We start from the raw sequence: 17,554 nt of genomic DNA on the forward strand, positions 1-17,554 counted from the left end.
AGACAATAGCCAAACTACCCGAATCCTATACCCGATAACTTGGGATTTCGAGTTTTTTTTATATATTTTTTTTTAATCGGTTAAATGTCAAAATGACACTTTTATTTTAATTTTTATATTTTATATGGATTTTATAGGCTAATTTTCATACATGATTTCAAAATAGTAGAATGATAATTGGATCTAGATTTTAAACGAGGCAATAAATCATTTCCTTCTTCGGTATGTATTTACTAAACGTAATTGTTTGGACTAAAATTCAATTATCGCATAGTATCCAATGTGATAAATATTTCGACCTAAACATTAACATACGATATGAATTCGATTTACCAAATCCCTAAAAATATTATTGCTTTTTAGGCTCTGATTTTTCTTTCTCAATGAGATAGATTATGATTGTCCATGTGTCACATTAACATGTCTCAAAATCATTAGGTTTCAGATGGTGTATTATTTTTTTAAAATCATGTATTCAGGTATACCTGAATCTTTTTGTGCCTACCCGATATCCGAACTAATTAAATATCAGGTTAACCTAATACTCGAAATTTCATACCCAATATTTGACCTGACATAATTTACATAGATTCAGAACAGGTCAAACGGATAGTTTAGGTTTGATTATTTTTAGACCTAGTAAAAACTCAAAATAAATTAAATTCAACTTAAGATAATCTAAAATGTTGTATATCCAATTGTTATTTGTAGCGATATATTATTAGGCTTTACATATTATTTGATTTATTAAAACTATTAATTACGTCATATAGAAAGTAAATATATCAAAAAAGGTTATTCACAAACATAAACTAAAATCATAATTTAAAATTTCGAGTTTTTATGTTCGGTAAAACCTCTTATATTAAAGAGTTAATGAACAGAGTAGGGGGCGAGACTAGGTAATGTCAATGTGGGCATGATTTTAAAATTTTACAATAAGTTACATTTAAAAAATATTAAGAACTATCTTAAATATTTTGAATGACCTATCTTAATGTGTTTGACAAAAAAAAAGATATAAACTATAAACAGTCGAAAGCATATCATATTTTTTGGCATGAAAGAATCACAGATCAACTCCAAGAAGAACGTCGTGAAGAGATTTTTCATTATAAATAGTTGCTTCCTCTTTCGGGCTTTCAACTTACTCTAAGTATAAGTTGGTTTTAGTAAAAAAAGAAAAAAGAAATACCGATTTTGGTTGGGTCATTTCACCACCAACTTTTATACATGTTGCACCGATTATTTTTTGATTATACTGATCCGATTGAAATAGATTTTTTTTGAACCAATATGGTTGAATTGGTCACGTAGTTTTCTACTCTAAACTTGTCACTACCTAAGAGGGTAACAAACTTTGATTTTCATTTATATATAATAAAATGATACTCTTTTCATCCGTTATTTATTCAATTTTTTGTTTATATACTTAGAGGTTTCCGAAGACAAATTTTAAATATCCAGAAAATACTTTTCTAAAATTTTAAAGTTGAAAAATAACGTTCAGAACCACACAAACAGTCATGAAAATACTTTAGCTCATGGCCTAACTAGTTCTTAATCAAGTATGAAAGTTTCATTAAATTTTGAGACCAAAAGAAAGTTCGGCAAAATACAAAAAATAGGGTTTTTAATACCGATTCCACCCCTATAGATTTAGATGTTTTTCTCAAAAAACAGCTAAAAACCGAACTAGTTCTAACACAAGCTGATTTTGATTTTTGTTGAACAAAATATCATGTTTTGGAAAAAAAAAAAAAAAATCCGTTTTTTACCACTATACATATGGATTGTGGAGCATGACCGACTGGGCCCGATTTCAATGGTAAACTAAAACTTAGGCCTGATATGCTTCACGGCCGGCCTAATTTCAAGCCCAATGGTGGTTTTGTGGGTTTATAAGCGTAGGATTTAGGGTTTACCAGAGCTTCGATTTAAGAAAATCGCTTCGGGTGCGGCATTGAGTTGCAGAGAAGTGGCGAGGAGAGGAGCAGGCTAGCCGAAAAATTCAACCGGAGATTTATATCTCCCCCCGGACACCGCAACCATGGTATAATTCATTTTTATTTCTCTGAACTGTTTCTATGTAATGTTTATGCTGTATGTAAAATTCATATGCATGTTAGGTTAATTGTAATGCATATACATTCAATTGTTTCTTCATTCTTGATGGTTATTTGCTTTTCGAAAACTTTGAGTTGCTTGCCTGAATCACAAGCCTATTTAAAAAAAAAAGCCTGGAAAATCGAGCTCGTGTACCGACCTTCTTAAAGTTCATGTTTATATTCCTCTGTTGATACTTTTGAGTGACATTCATCAATTGTCTCTTCATTTTGACAACTGAAGGATAAAGTAAAGAAGGCAAGATATCGTTTCAGTCATCGGTATTTCGATCGATGATCTGATTGTTGCTTGTCCACAACTTATGCATATAAAGTTACCCTAAGCTTATTTCTGCTACTTTCGTAGAAAATACCATCTAAATCACAACTTGTTAGCTTAATGTTTGTTATCTAACAAACCTTTTTCACTGTATCAAAGGCTCGAGGATTAAAGAAACACATGAAGAGGCTCAATGCCCCTAAGCATTGGATGCTCGACAAACTTGGTGGTGCTTTTGTAAGTAGATTCTTCTTTCACCTCTCTCTGTAACAACTCACATTTTCCCTTGTTTTCCACTTATTTAATCTTCAATTTTGGTTTATTCAGGCTCCTAAACCATCATCTGGACCCCACAAATCCCGTGAATGTTTGCCCTTGATCCTTATCCTTCGTAATAGGTTGAAATATGCATTGACATATCGTGAGGTTCAATCTATCTTAATGCAACGACATGTTCTTGTTGACAACAAAGTTAGAACTGACAAAACTTATCCAGCTGGATTCATGGATGTTGTTTCAATCCCCAAAACCAATGAAAACTTTCGTCTTCTTTATGACACAAAAGGTCGATTCAGACTACATTCAGTTAGAGATGAAGAAGCTAAGGTAAATGGTAAAATTAGTCTAATTAAGTATTTAGTTTCCATTTAAAACATTTCTTTTACTTTTAGTTAACTTTTGTTATGCAGTTTAAATTATGCAAGGTAAGATCAGTGCAATTTGGGTCAAAGGGGATTCCCTACATCAACACATATGATGGAAGAACAATTCGTTACCCGGACCCACTAATCAAAGCCAATGACACAATCAAACTCGACCTTGACTCGAACAAAATTGTGGATTTTATCAAATTCGATGTTGGGAATGTTGTCATGGTGACAGGTGGCAGAAACACAGGGCGAGTTGGGATTCTTAAGAATAGGGAGAAACATAAGGGGAGTTTTGAAACTGTTCATATTCAAGATTCAACTGGACATGAGTTTGCTACTCGTTTGGGGAATGTGTTTACTCTTGGAAAAGGGTCGAAGCCTTGGGTGTCTCTTCCTAAAGGGAAGGGTATTAAGTTGACTATCATTGAGGAGGCTAGGAAAAGAAGAGCTGCTCAAGAACCTGTTGCTTAAGTTTGGGTTTGGTTTTTATGTTTTTGTTTTCTTGAAAGAGGTTTTGAAGTTATGTTTTTGTGTTACATGTTATGGTTTAGGGTTATATGGGAACGGAATGCACAATAATTTTTGTAGCAAATTCGTAAAACTTTTGTTAAATGTTTATTATGTTTAACCTTTTGATCTTCAACTACATGTTTCTAAAATCTCTCTCTCTCTCACACACACACACACCATATGCTTAAGAACTTTTACCATATGTTGTTTTATATGCTTTTAATCAATGGAATTTCATGGGTTGGGAAATATTGTATTTCAATATGCTGTGGGTTGAGAAAAATAAAAGAAATAAAAAAGAAAAAACTGATGTGACAAAGGATTAAATGGGTCGAGAGATTTCAATGTGTTGTGGTTTAATGTTTGTATTTGTTTTTATTTTGATTATTATTTAAAACAATCTAAGTTATATATGATAATAAAAGATAAGACATTTGAAATTAAAACATGCACCTCTTCAGCTTGTCAAAACTCTAGATACCGGAAATGTTTGTTGTTTCCAAGACAAAATTTCTTGGGTCGTGTTTATTAGCATTTCATTAGTTTCACCATTTCCTCAATTACACTATCACTCTATTAAACTATAAAAGTGTACTATCATTTTGTTTGTGTGCTTCCATTTGGTGTAAATTTGCTCTATGTTCTGGTAGCAACCTCGACTCATTTCGTTGAGTGATTATGTTACAAAAAAATGACCCTCATTGGTAGATGTCAACCATTGATTCCTCATGTACATTGACTCATGCAAGTGCCAAAACCCATTGTTCTGCCGTGCTCCAAGGTGCAATTTGGGAACCGGGTTGAGTGATTGAGTAAAACATTTTGAGAGGGGTAAATGAATGTTGAATATTTGACAGAGATGAATATTGAAGATTTTAAAGCCGTGAGAAATAAAGATAGTTGTTTATATTCATTTTGGTTGAAAAGTATTTTAAATTTAAAATTTTGAAAAAAAATGGTTACTTTTTGAAAAATAAGTATATTTTTTAAAAGTGTTCAATTTTTTTATAAAATACAAATATTTTTTTGCTCTCCTCGGGTCGCCGATCCAGCACCAAGATGTGGAAGGTTTTTGCCGAGGTAGGCTATCAATTGCTATTGCCGAGGAGATACCAAAGCTACAACCTCTAGCGTGTGAAGATGGATGAATTTTGATAGAAAAAGTTAAGCTGAATAAAAAACGAAAATAGACTAAAATGCTTTTAGAAAATGTAATGTGTCGTACATTACACAATACACATGTTATGATTTCAATGAAGATTGAATAACACTCTTACTTTTCGAGGCCAACAAGTAAAATATTTTACTTGAAATAGAAATATAAAAAACAAAACAATACAATTAGTTTTTGTATATTAAAGGAACGAAATCTAACGTTGACTTTGTTAGAGTATGTCCATCTAAGTAGTTTGTCGAACAGTGGCAGCAGGTCAACCAAAGATAATCAATCACATTTGGTAGGGAGCACATGCTCTATACTTGCCAATTTGCCACTATCCTCTTTAATTCCCCACCATTATCAAGCGACTGAAGTAGATAATTGATATTGAGAAAAGAGAACCCCATGAATTATTATTGATTTAACAATCTAAAGGTATTCGAAGTAATGATAATATGTGTTATATATGTTTTTTATGTAATTTATAAAAAAAAAGATTATTGTATATATTTTGTATGCAATAGAGTGGAGGTGGTACAAACTACAAACACAAAATACAGAAGAAAAACCAACAAATCGTTTGACCAAAAGGCTCCATCACCACCTTCTAATATTTAAATATCTATTTTAATTCGAATCTTTGATAACAATACCAAAATTGGGCAAAAAATGCCAACAATCCTTCCTACTCATTTTGTCTGTTTATTCAATCTAACTTTACCATAGCATATTCTCTCACCTCATACATTAATTTTCCTTTTTCGTGATACAGTCCAATTAATGATATATAATTGTCGTTTGCCTTAATTAGAAAAAATAGAGCCCCTTTTGTATTGTTCCGTTTCTTGTAAATAGTCATTGTACAAAGCTCGAGAGAATTTACATCTTGTAAACCCTATATTTTAATATAACCATTTAATATAAAAATTATCAAGTCGGTAAATGTCTTATTTGACAAGTTAGCTGATAAACTAGTTTATCAATTAATAATATTTGGTAAAATAAATATTTAAAATACATATGATACAAGTTTCCAATGTGTATTTATTATTTTTTTGTTTGAATTTAATTATTTATCATATGATGTATTTCTATGCATTACAAAAAGCAAACCATACAAATGAAAAGGAGGATTATGAATTTTTGATTATGTTCACGTTTATTTTTTTTTATATACCATATATCATCAGATTTATTGAAACCGTTTATATATTACCTTTGCAACCGAGTGTTGCTTATTACAAGGTAATATATGAAAAACTTTAGCAAGTTGTATCATATATGGTGTATAAAAAATAGACTAAACGTAAACAAAATAAAAAATTCATTACCATCCTTAGTCATTTTCCCGATAGAATTCAGTGATCATTTTACGAGCTATATGCATGAAACTACGACACCTGTAATACCTGTAATACGATATGTTTCAACCTCTACACCAATGGATTTTATCCTTGTTAAAGAAAAACTTTCTTTGTAGTGAAATATTTCTACTTTTAACTTTCTTGTAGTGAAATATTTCTTTTTTCATAAAAAAAACATGACAATATTTAAATAGAGTTGAAACTATTTTTGAGGGTGTGATCAAGTTTCTTTGCGCATTCTTAAATGTGTAGTGCTAAGCCTTAGATTTAAAACATAAAAAATTGGTCTCATGACAGTTGATATAATTTGAATCATTAGGCTCCTTTGTCTTGTAGGGTGTCACTTACTTTCTTGTCCATTGTTATTTGTGTTGTAGCAATTAAACATATTATATATATATATATATATATATATATATATATATATATATATATATATATATATATATATATATATATATATATATATATATATATATATATATATATATATATATATATATATATATATATATATATAAAGCTTGTGAGTGAGTAAGGAATTGAAGTTGAAGTAGAGTCGTGGACAATGAGGAGGTGGAAGGGTTGCTATTGTTTCAAATTCCAAGATTCTTTTATTTTATCAACAAAAGGCATACTTTTGAAGCTGAAATCATGCCTCACAAACAAAGCAAAAGGTAAAGACCATAGATGATCTTTTTATTTCTCCCTCCATCTCTCCATAGGATCAAGGAGAAACCTACATTTTCTGCAGGGTATGCACAAAATATCATAAAGACCTTGATTGAAAGACTCAAACCTACGAGCATCTTGCTTCCTTTAAGAGCTCTTTAATCTTTATCTCTAATGTGTGTATGTGTAATTGTGTATTGCAGGGCATAAGAATGGATTGGTGAGTCTTTACAAAGACATGGAGGCTTGTGGGGGATACGAAGATATACAAGTGATGTGGGAAATGATTCATTCTTCATCTCATTCTTCAAATGTCAAAACGATTAAACGCAACGATAAACCCTTTTATTGGAGATTTTGTTTCGATACAACTTAAGATTTTTTTTTTTCTATCCCCAATACAGCCTTTTCCTTTTCAACCCAAATCACTAGTATTATTTATCTTAAAAGGTAGGGGTATTCTGGACAATTTCCACCTCCATGAACGTGTAATTAGTCATAAATCTTGGTACATCAACATATATGTTAAGTGGAATAGTTATTTTATCATAATTGTCTTGGTATAAAGTAGAACATATTAAAACCATGACCAAAATTTCACTCTACAGAGTGCATTAACTTTTTTATAATATCAGCTCAAAAATTCAATTTGCGAGCAAAATAACAATTTTTTGAAGTCCAAAGGAATTTTTGCATTATCTGGTAAAGTTAATTAATTATAACTCTAGATAAGTTTTCATTTTCCATAATCTATACCCTTCATGAAATTTTCAGAACTTAGATCCCCAAAATCATTAACAAAATAACAATTAATATTCAATAGACTAAGGTAGAGGGGCACATATACTGCCGGTTTTAACATTTTTTTTTTTTTTTTTTTTTTTTTTTTTTTTTTTTTTTTTTAAATTGGTTTTATCTAGACCGATTTAGGTTATATCAGTTTGATTTTTTTGTTTTTCTGGAAGTGAAATTGCGTTAGAAAACCGATTGGGTTTGATTGAGTTGAAAAACCGGAAAAAAGAAATAGGTTTCAAAAAACCGATTGGGTTTGATTATAGTAGAAAAACCGGAAAAACAGAAATAGGTTTCAGTTATTTATAAAATCCTATATCAAACCAACGGTTGATTTTCATTGAACCGGTTATTTAAAAATGGGATATATTTAATTTAAGAGTAAATTCGGCAAATAACCAAAATATATGGTGAGTTTGAAGAAAATGACCAAAAAATGAAGATTTCAAAAAATGACCACAGGTTCCGCAAAGGGGGGTTCTGCGGAACCATAAACACCTCTGCGGAATGTGAACATCTCCGCAGATCTTGGTTTTTTTTCATTTTTTTTTTGCTTTCTGTTTTTTTTTTTTTTGGTTTTTTTTTTGTTTTCGTTATATATATATATATATATATATATATATATATATATATATATATATATATATATATATATATATATATAATCACATAAGGTATTACGAGATTATTATGTAAATTTTTTTCGTTTTTCCTTTTTCTTATTTAATTACGCGTTTATAAAACTGTGTGTTTAATAAAAATTATACAAATATTCTATGTTTTTTTATAAAATTACACAAACTGGTATTCTAAATAATAAACATACTTTTAGTAGGTTACAAAAGATACTTTAGAAAACATAAACATACAACCTTCATAATAAACATACTTTGAAATAAACTTCATTAAAGTCTCTACGGATCCTCTACAGCTTTGTGGAATCTTTGTTTTTTGATTTAATTTTTTTTTTTGGTTTTTTGGTTTTTTTGTGTTCATTTTCATTTATTAATATTAATTTTTTTAATACACTAATACCTTATGTGATTATTATGTAAAAAATTGACAAAAAAAAGTTAAAATTAATGAAATGTTTTATATAATACGTTTGGTACTGATGTATGTTTTCCATGTATTTCTACTGTTTTGTATTTACAAATCACTCTCCACAAACACAAAGAAAAAATAATTTCTACTGGTAATTGAAACTCACAAACTCACAAAAACCCATTAAATACATCTATAACTTCTATAATTAATTCGTAAAGGTGTAAACAGATCCGCAAAGGTGTACACTGATCCGCAGATGTGTACACAGATCCGCAGAGGTGTATACTGATCTGCAGAGGTGCACACTGATCCGCAGAGGTGCACACAGATCCGCAAAGGTGTATACTGATCCTCAGAGGTGTACACTGATCCACAAATGTGTACACTGATCCACAGAGGTGTACACTAATCCGCTGATAACAGTTCTGTGGATTTCCAAACAGTTATGTGGACTGATATTAAACATAAGTTTATTATTTTTAACCTCTTTTTGCCAATTTTTTTACATAAAACATAAGGTATTAGTGTATTAAAAAAATTAATATTAATAAACGAAAACAAAAAATAGAAAAAACGAAAAAATAAAAGTTAAAAAACTCAAGATCTGCAGAGGTGTTTCGGTTCCTCAGATGCAAACGTATTACATAAAACATATCATTATTCTTAACATTTTTTTGTAGAATTTTTTACATATTAATCACATAAGGTATTAGTGTATTTAAAAAAAAATTATATTAATAAACGAAAATGAACGCAAAAAAAAAAAAAAAAAAAAAAAAAAAAAAAAACGAAAAAAAAATTAAAAAATCAAAAAACAAAGATTTCGCAGAGCTATAGAGGATCCGCAGAGCCTTCAATAAAGTTTATTTCAAAATATGTTTATTATAAAGGTTGTATATTTATGTTTTCTAAAGTATGTTTTGTAACATACTTAAAGTATGTTTATTATTTAGAATACCGATGTGTATAATTTTATAAAAAAAACATAGTATATTTGTATAATTTTTATTAAACACATAACTTTTATAAACGGGTAATTAAATAAGAAAAATAAAAAACGAAAACAATTTTTTTAAATAATAATCACATAATACTTTATGTGGTTAAAAAATATATTAATAAACGAAAAAAAAAACGAATAAAAAAAAAGAAAAAAACCAAGATCCGCAGAGGTGTTTATGGTTCCGCAGAACCCCTGACTAGGGGCCAACATCGAATTTCTAAATAATCCTTAAAACTATTCGGGTCAAATTCCATCCGATATGCCCCTAATCCTACACTTCTAGACAAAGTCACAAGCTAGCAAGTCCCTTGGCTTGGATAAAAATTCGCAACTAATGAAGGCTACAAGAATAGAACTTGGATCTCCCTTGTAGAAGCAATGGTGTTTACCAACAAGCTAAAGGGTTTTTTGTGTTTTATCTTTAAAATAATATATTTAATGTCTATTATGGTGGAGGTTTTTGTATAAATTATTATTATTATTATTATTATTATTATTATTATTATTATTATTATTATTATTATTATTACTATTATTATTATTATTAATGTCTATTATTATTATTATTATTAATGTCTATTATTATTATTATTATTATTATTATTATTATTATTATTATTATTATTATTATTATTATTATTATTATAATTATTATTATTATTATTATTATTATTATTATAATATTGCATAGAAACGTGTATAGCATCAGGGTAAAATGGTCATTTTACACCAGTCAGCACATTCGGTTAGATTTTCAATCAAACAACATGATTTCTTACTCTGTCAGAATTTCTTACTCAGACATACCTTTCTCAGTCAGCAACTATCAAACGGGGCCCATTGGGCATACGCCTAATTGCTTCCAACTTCCAAACAGCCTTGGCATTCTGAAAAATAATTCAACAATGATATGTATGGGTTTATTTGTGATGCATATGAGCCTTCTATTCTTCTAATAGGTCTTATTTGGGCTTTAGATTTTGATTGTTATGAAAGGGAACTTGTTATGACACTTTACTCGTGTTGTGATTTAGAAAAATACAATGAATTTTTTTTGGTAATAAATATAAGTTTTAGAATTGGTATGTTTGAAGGTAGAGATGCAAAAACCGGTGTTTTTTTTTTTTTTTTTTTTTTTTATTTTTTATTTTTTTTATGAACCGGACCGGTTCAAAAAACCGGTTCGGTTCCGGTCAAAGTAGTCAAAACCGGTTCAGCTCCAAAAATATCCAAACATATGTAAACCGGTTCGGTTTAAGAGAAACCGGTTCAAAAAGGGGTTAAAAAACCGGTCCAAAACCAGTTCGACGCAAATAAGGTTTTCTATTTTTTTTTTTGGGCTAATAAGTGTAAAATAGGAATTGGTTTTTTTTTTGTTTAGATTATAAAGCACTAGATTGTCTTAAACCAAAAAAAAAGTTGGCTTCACAGTAGGTAGTTTAGGGGATTGGGAAGGCAAAGGCTAATAAGCCTTACATATATACATACACATACTAGTCCATAGGATCATGTCCAAAAAGTCCATAGGATCATGTCCAAAAAGATTTTTTTTTCTTGTTTAATAATATACATATCTTTTCATGTATTAACTTTTTTTTTTTGGTTTTAAATTTTATGTTTTTGTATATGTAGAAAAACATAATGTATGTAAAAAATTGTTCAACTTGAATCAACACATTTTTTGGAGCAATTTTCAATCTTTTTTTCATTTTTTTTTTGTTTTTTTTTATATTAGAAATACATAATACAACTTCAAACATAAAAACACAAAATATCCAAATTGTCAAACTAATACATCTTCAAACATAAAAACACAAAACATCCAAAAAAAAAAATTTTGTTTTTGTTTTTTTATTCGTCATCCGTCATGTCGTTGCGTAATCCTCTCTCATACTCGATTTCTTCTAGGGTGAGTGGCACCGACATTCCCATCGCTACTTCTTCCTCATGTACTTGTGCTTCGGCATGCAACGATGTGCCTTCTAGTACTTCAATGTCTTGTATCCTTTCCACGCCATCAAAGTAGCATTTCAAGCAAATGCACACTTCCACCGACAAAAGGGTTAGTTTTGTTCTTCTTGGTGATATTACCCTGCCACTAACAGAAAAAACCGATTCTGAAGCTACCGTAGAAGCTTGGGAGCTTAGTAGATCACGGGCCATAGCGGTTAGAATCGGAAATTGGGTTTCCTTTCCTTTCCACCAAGCCAAGATATCAAAATTTTCAAACTTTTGCATACTCATTTGAGACAAGAAATCGGAACCAATGTACCTCCCGAGCTCGCTACTTGGGGTGTTAGACCGAGCTCGTTTGGAATTTTCATTCCTCAAAGTATTATAAAGCCTAATTGTTTCGTTATTTTGGTGAGAAGTGGATCCGGATGCCCCCGTATTTTGCATCATGTCACGAATGTTTGTTGAACCATATTTTGTTAAATAAACTTCAAACAAATTTTGGAAAACTTTGTTAAATTTTGAAACTTCCTTTGATGCATAATCCATTAAACCCAAATCGTAACAAATATTTTCAATTAAAGTCTCAACCCCCCAACATTTAGAGCCGGATTCAAAGCCGCGGAACAAGTAATAATGGGAGGCATTTCTTGAAAATATTTTTTTAACTTTACTTTCATCGGTTTCATTATATTAGCAAAAATTGTGCTCCTCATTTCAAACTCATTTATTTTCGCACACATTAAAAAAATTTGGTTTAAAACTAAACAACTTGTAGGATAATAAACACCCGATAAAAAAGTAGTTGCTTTTTTAAAAACATCAAGCATGTCCGTAACAAGTTTGATAGTATCCCAACTTGATTCCGGATAAGCCGTAACCTTATTACGGTCCGCAAGGTTGTCATGGAACATTTTTAAAGTATCTTTTTGACGTAAGGCACATTCAAACATTTTGCAAGTGGAGTTCCATCGTGTATTATTTTCCCAATTCGGACCTAAAAAGAGGGCATTCGCATCGACACAAAATTGCATATAATAATGATAACGAGCGTTGCTAGAACTAAAAATATCTTTTAGCATGTCTTTGAAACTATTTTTTATAGTTTCAATGCTAGTTAGTCCATCTTGCACAACCAAATTAATGATATGTGCAGCATATCGACTATGAAAAAAAACATCATCGCAAATTGGTTTATATTTTAGTTTTAGTTGTCCAACCGCGACAGTGTTGTTTGAAGCTATCAAAAGATATAGAAAAAATCTTTTCCTTCAAGTTTATAAGTTTTGATCACACAATCTAAAATTTTAAATAAATTTCTACTGGTGTGCGGGTACTCAAACAATTCAAACGTAATTGTACGCTTCATCATTACCCAATTAGTTGGATTAATCCAATGAGCGGTAACACAAAGGTACGCATTCGGTGAACCGTGAGGAGCCGTCCAAACATCACAAGTTAAATTCACACCGGTTTCTAAAGATTGAAATCCTAAAATCAATTCATTTTTTGCAAGTTTCCACATTTCAATACAATCACGTCTAATTAAAGTACGACTTACATGGCAATATCGTGGTTGGAGAGTATCTTGGATGAGTGAAATCAATCGTTTGTTGTCGAAGTGGTTAAAAGGCAAACATTCTTGAATCACGAACTTCACCATCCTATCCCGAACTTTACTCAAATCGTAACTCCACAATGTTGCATCATTCACCATTGTTGTTTGATTATGACCCGACCCAAATTTCACCGCAGGACATCTTTTGGTCATATGAGTTTTCAATGTCGAATTCCCTTCTTCATTAAAAAAAGCACTACATTTCTTGCATCGCGTTTTTTTTGTACCGTTCGACATTACACACAAATCATAGTTGCACCAAATAACCGAATTTCTATTTGTTTCTTTGATGCTAACAACAGTAACATTGTTTGATTAATCTCCAACACCAATGGAAGCCGAATCCATTGTTTGAATTAAGATAGTTTTTTGAATTAAGAGAGGTTTTTTGAGGAATGGTTAAGGTAAAGTGGAGACCTAAACATCTAATACATCTATATACTATAAGGAATGGTTAATATAGTAAAAAAAAGAGCCAAAATCGGGTCCTTAACAGCCTCAAACGGCTATATAACCATTAGGAAAAGACAAAAAAACGGTAACATAAAAAAAACGGTTCAAACCGGTTCGGAAAACCGGATCATCACCGGTTCAAAATCGGTCCAGCAAACCGGCTAAAAAAACCGGTCTCAAAGTGAAATTGGTCGAATTGATCGGATATGTCGGATTGGTTCTCAAGCGGTTCGGTTTTGGAGTGAACCGGTTCAGGCCTAAACCGGTTTCCGGTTCGGTTCTTGAACCGTTTTTTTTTGCACACACCTATTTGAAGGTAGTTAATATAACTAAATTAGTTTTTACTCGTCTTTAAAGAACATAGGCATTTGCCAATCTAAAAAACAATGATGGCTATTATCTCAGTGTGACAATTATTTGTTTCAAACTTGGCTAAATTGAGAAATGTTTGTTTCAAACCTAGCTAACAAATAGATTGCGTCAGTTAAAAAAAAGCTTGATAGTATTTATATTTATTTTTAATAAAGATACATCCATGACACTTCATATACCAAAAGACATGTACATGCCACTTGACTTTAAGCAACTAAGGTAATGTTTAAGAAAATGAACTTTCCTAAGCATGCATCGAAATTTGTTCACTAAATGGAAGTATCTTCTACAAGTTAAGAAACAACTAGTAAAAATGAACAAGTGGGTCCAAATGCAAGAGTAGATGCCACTTTTCAACTTTTTTTTTTTTTTTTTTCACTATTTACTTATGTTTGTACTTTGTATACATAGCCTTCTAATGATACGCCATTAAAGATTGTAAAGATTGTAGGGAAAATTAAGGTTTGAGGTTGAAATTTGGATACCAATTTAGATTGTGATATCACTTTCCGAATTGATATTCCTACCCTATGCCTGGGTTACAATAAATTCAGCATAGGATAATCCAAGTGATCACTTACGATTCTAGGCATAGAAATCGTAAGTCAATATGCTAGAGGATTCTGTGAAAGTATGATGAAAACGAGAGCTTAAGATCGTAACCCTCTTTTGAAGAAGAAGAACTCTTTATATATTAAACGAGATTAGGGTTTCATTAGGGTTAAGCCGTAATTAGTTGTTTTGGAAGCAAGTCATGATAATTTGGATTTAATGAGGATTTAGGGTTACCAAAACTAACGAGTTTCGTTAGTTTTACCATAATCACCCTCAAGAAATTGAAGTTTCCACTATGTTCCCATATGTAAAATCCAGCGAGGATCCCAGTCAGGGGCTCTGCCCCTCGGACCCCGCTATGGGTGTTGCCCCTAGACCCCGACAAAAGGGCGCTACCCCTTTGGAAACCCCGGACCCAGGGGCGCTGCCCCCAGACTCCCGACTAGTCGTCGAACCAGATTCTAATTCGATCTTATACATGCGTGCACTCCGCACAACCTCGTACATATATTAGAGTACAAATTATGAAGCTCCTTAGCTCACATGTTAGTTCCAGTTACTTAAAATGACATGGTGACACTAAAATCACCAACAAAGATGGTATAATACACTTTGTCCATAATTACAATTCAACTTTCAAAGTTTAGTTGTATCACCTACACTTGCTTTGGGCTAGTTGGAGGATTAATAAGACAAAGTTTAAGATGTGGTTTGGAAGCTTATATAATAACTAATGGGTTTTGGTCATAAGACATCCTATGTGCTCATACAAACCCTAATGCTTGGATCTAGGTTTCTCTATTGTACATGCTTTGAATCCAATACTATAAACCCTAATTCTAGCATTTAAGTAATCATATTAACATAAGAATGAGTTTATAATGTTACCTTGATTGTTATGTAGCAATAACAATCCCAAATCTCCTTGAATTGACTTTGGAATGCTTAGAGTCACAAGTGTCACTCCTCTAATGGCTTACAAACACCAAGAGCAAATGGAGAAGGTATAAAGAGAGAGGAGAGAGGTTAGAATTCATCCTTAGGACTTCTTGGGAAGGGATACACGAATTCATAAGCCTTGGGGTCTTTATATAGGTGTAGAGATAGGGTTTCAGTCATTATCCTTATCTAGTTGCTTATCCACAAAGCAACCCATAAGATAATCCTTAAAATCCTTATCATAGTCGAATTCTAAGGCCTTATCACCTTAAATTCGTTCACCCTATATTTAAGATAATCCTTACCTTATTTTGTAACTATCACATAATTACAAATCAGTCCCTCTAGTTTAATTAATTACACTTGATCACAAAATTAATTCCTAATTAATTATTGACCAATATTAATTAAACAAATATGATTTTTCCTTTAATATATTATTCTTATAACATATTAATAAATCATAATAACCTTTCTCTCTTTATTTATTTCTCCAATCAAGTTGCTTTGGTGAAGGCAACCCAAAAGGACCATGCACCATCGGGTCAAGTACATACCAAAATAGTTGTGGACTTAGATACTAATCCAACAATAACTACCTTCTAGAGTACAAGAGTTTCTACTTTCTAACATGAGTTATAGTTTATGTTATTAAATGAGCAACATCTAGATTCAAGCAAGCAACTCACGTGCTTGCCACTATCTGTGGGCAGTTGTCAAATTTTAGTTCCTTGTTTTCTAGATAGTGGTAGTGTAGTAGCAGTTTTCTTTTTTAGTTTTTGCCTTTTATGGCTTCCACTTGTAATCCGTTTTCTTTCAAGTTAATCAATATACATAAGTGTGTCTAACTATGTGTTTCCTTCTTCATTTCTTTGTTGCATTCATTAGTGTTGTACTAGGAAGATTGTCTTTATCAGGTCAACAAAGTGGTATCAGAGCCTGCGTATCAATGGCTGAACTTCAGGTCGTTGGTGGTGGTAATAAGCTTAACAATCAGAACTATAACACATGGTCTACTTGCATCACGTCATACATGCAAGGGCAAGACATATGGGAAGTCGTGAATGGGACTGAAACTAAGCAACCTGAGGCAGAAGAAAATAATGGGATCTTACGTAAGTGGAAGATCAAGGCTGGCAAAGCTATGTTTGTTTTAAAAACAACCGTTGAAGAAGATGTACTTGAGCACATCAAAGATGCGTCAAACCTAATAGAAGCATGGGATATCTTATCAACCTTGTTCTCAAAGAAAAATGATACGAAGTTGCAACTTCTTGAGAATGAACTCCTATCTGTTTCCTAGAAAGATATGAAAATCCCACAATACTTTTGAAAGGTTAAAGCTACTTGCAGAGAAATTTTGGAACTTGATCCAGACTCTCAAATCGGTGAAGCAAGGATGAAAAGAATAATCATACATGGGCTAAAACTAGAATTCAGAAGTTTTGTAGCAGCGATTCAAGGTTGGGCAACTCAACCTTCCCTTGTTGAATTCGAAAATCTATTGGCTGGACAGGAGGCTTTAACCAAACAGACGAGAGGGGTACTATCGAGGATGATGGAGAAGCTTTGTATGCAGAGAAAGGTAAAGGAAAACAAAGATCTTCAGGAAATCACCGGTACAGAAAAGAAACAGAGAGAAATAAGAATTAAGAAAAAGAAAAGAAAACTTACAAGCATGAAAAAGGAGAGTCATCTAAAGAAAGATCAAAGAACCACCATCACAATAAATGATTTCCTTACAAGTGTTACAACTATGGTAAAAAAGGCCATATAGCACATAACTGTAGATTTGAGATAATGGAAGAAGGGAATGTTGCAACATCACAGGAGGAAGAGGTGTGGGATGCAAAAGCGATGTATGCACAAGTTGAAGATGTTGATGATGCACTAGCACTTACAGTAACCATCGAGAACAATTGAAACCGTTTTGATGAATGGATTGTTGATTCGGGCTGCTCTAATCATATGACAGTGGAACATGAGAAGCTTCAAGGTTCAGTAAGTTATGGTGGCAGCAAAGTGGTTTTAATTGCTGATAATTCCAAACTTCCAATTGCACATGTTGGAGAAGTAGTGTTC

The 17,554-nt window shown here is 31.7% G+C and overlaps 1 protein-coding gene, 1 long non-coding RNA gene and 1 other non-coding gene across 3 annotated transcripts; all 3 read left to right on the top strand.

Moving 5' to 3' along the window:
- The first annotated feature begins 1,929 nt into the window (after positions 1 to 1,929).
- LOC145017118 (small ribosomal subunit protein eS4z-like) lies at positions 1,930 to 3,678 on the top strand. Its single transcript, XM_078975196.1, has 4 exons — positions 1,930 to 2,053; positions 2,545 to 2,622; positions 2,713 to 2,991; positions 3,075 to 3,678. Exons 1-4 carry the CDS (start codon positions 2,051 to 2,053, stop codon positions 3,504 to 3,506), a joined length of 792 nt encoding a protein of 263 aa, XP_078831322.1. The 5' UTR covers positions 1,930 to 2,050; the 3' UTR covers positions 3,507 to 3,678.
- Positions 2,300 to 2,425, top strand: LOC145018897 (small nucleolar RNA snoR111). Its single transcript, XR_013667258.1, has one exon. It is a non-coding gene; the product is annotated as a small nucleolar RNA snoR111 (small nucleolar RNA).
- Positions 3,679 to 6,627: 2,949 nt separating the features above from the next.
- On the top strand, positions 6,628 to 7,286 carry LOC145018683 (uncharacterized). The gene is made up of 2 exons (XR_013667118.1): positions 6,628 to 6,745; positions 6,944 to 7,286. It is a non-coding gene; the product is annotated as an uncharacterized LOC145018683 (long non-coding RNA).
- Positions 7,287 to 17,554: the final 10,268 nt, after the last annotated feature.

Source organism: Lactuca saligna, chromosome 9, assembly GCF_052625555.1.
Source record: "Lactuca saligna cultivar CGN05327 chromosome 9, ASM5262555v1, whole genome shotgun sequence".
NCBI lineage: Eukaryota > Viridiplantae > Streptophyta > Magnoliopsida > Asterales > Asteraceae > Lactuca > Lactuca saligna.

Bases quoted from the DNA above. Each gene is read 5' to 3' on its own strand.
- LOC145017118 (XM_078975196.1), top strand. The intron at 2,623-2,712 runs GTAAGTAGATTC...TGGTTTATTCAG, and splicing joins ACAAACTTGGTGGTGCTTTT to GCTCCTAAACCATCATCTGG. The intron at 2,992-3,074 runs GTAAATGGTAAA...TTTGTTATGCAG, and splicing joins TTAGAGATGAAGAAGCTAAG to TTTAAATTATGCAAGGTAAG.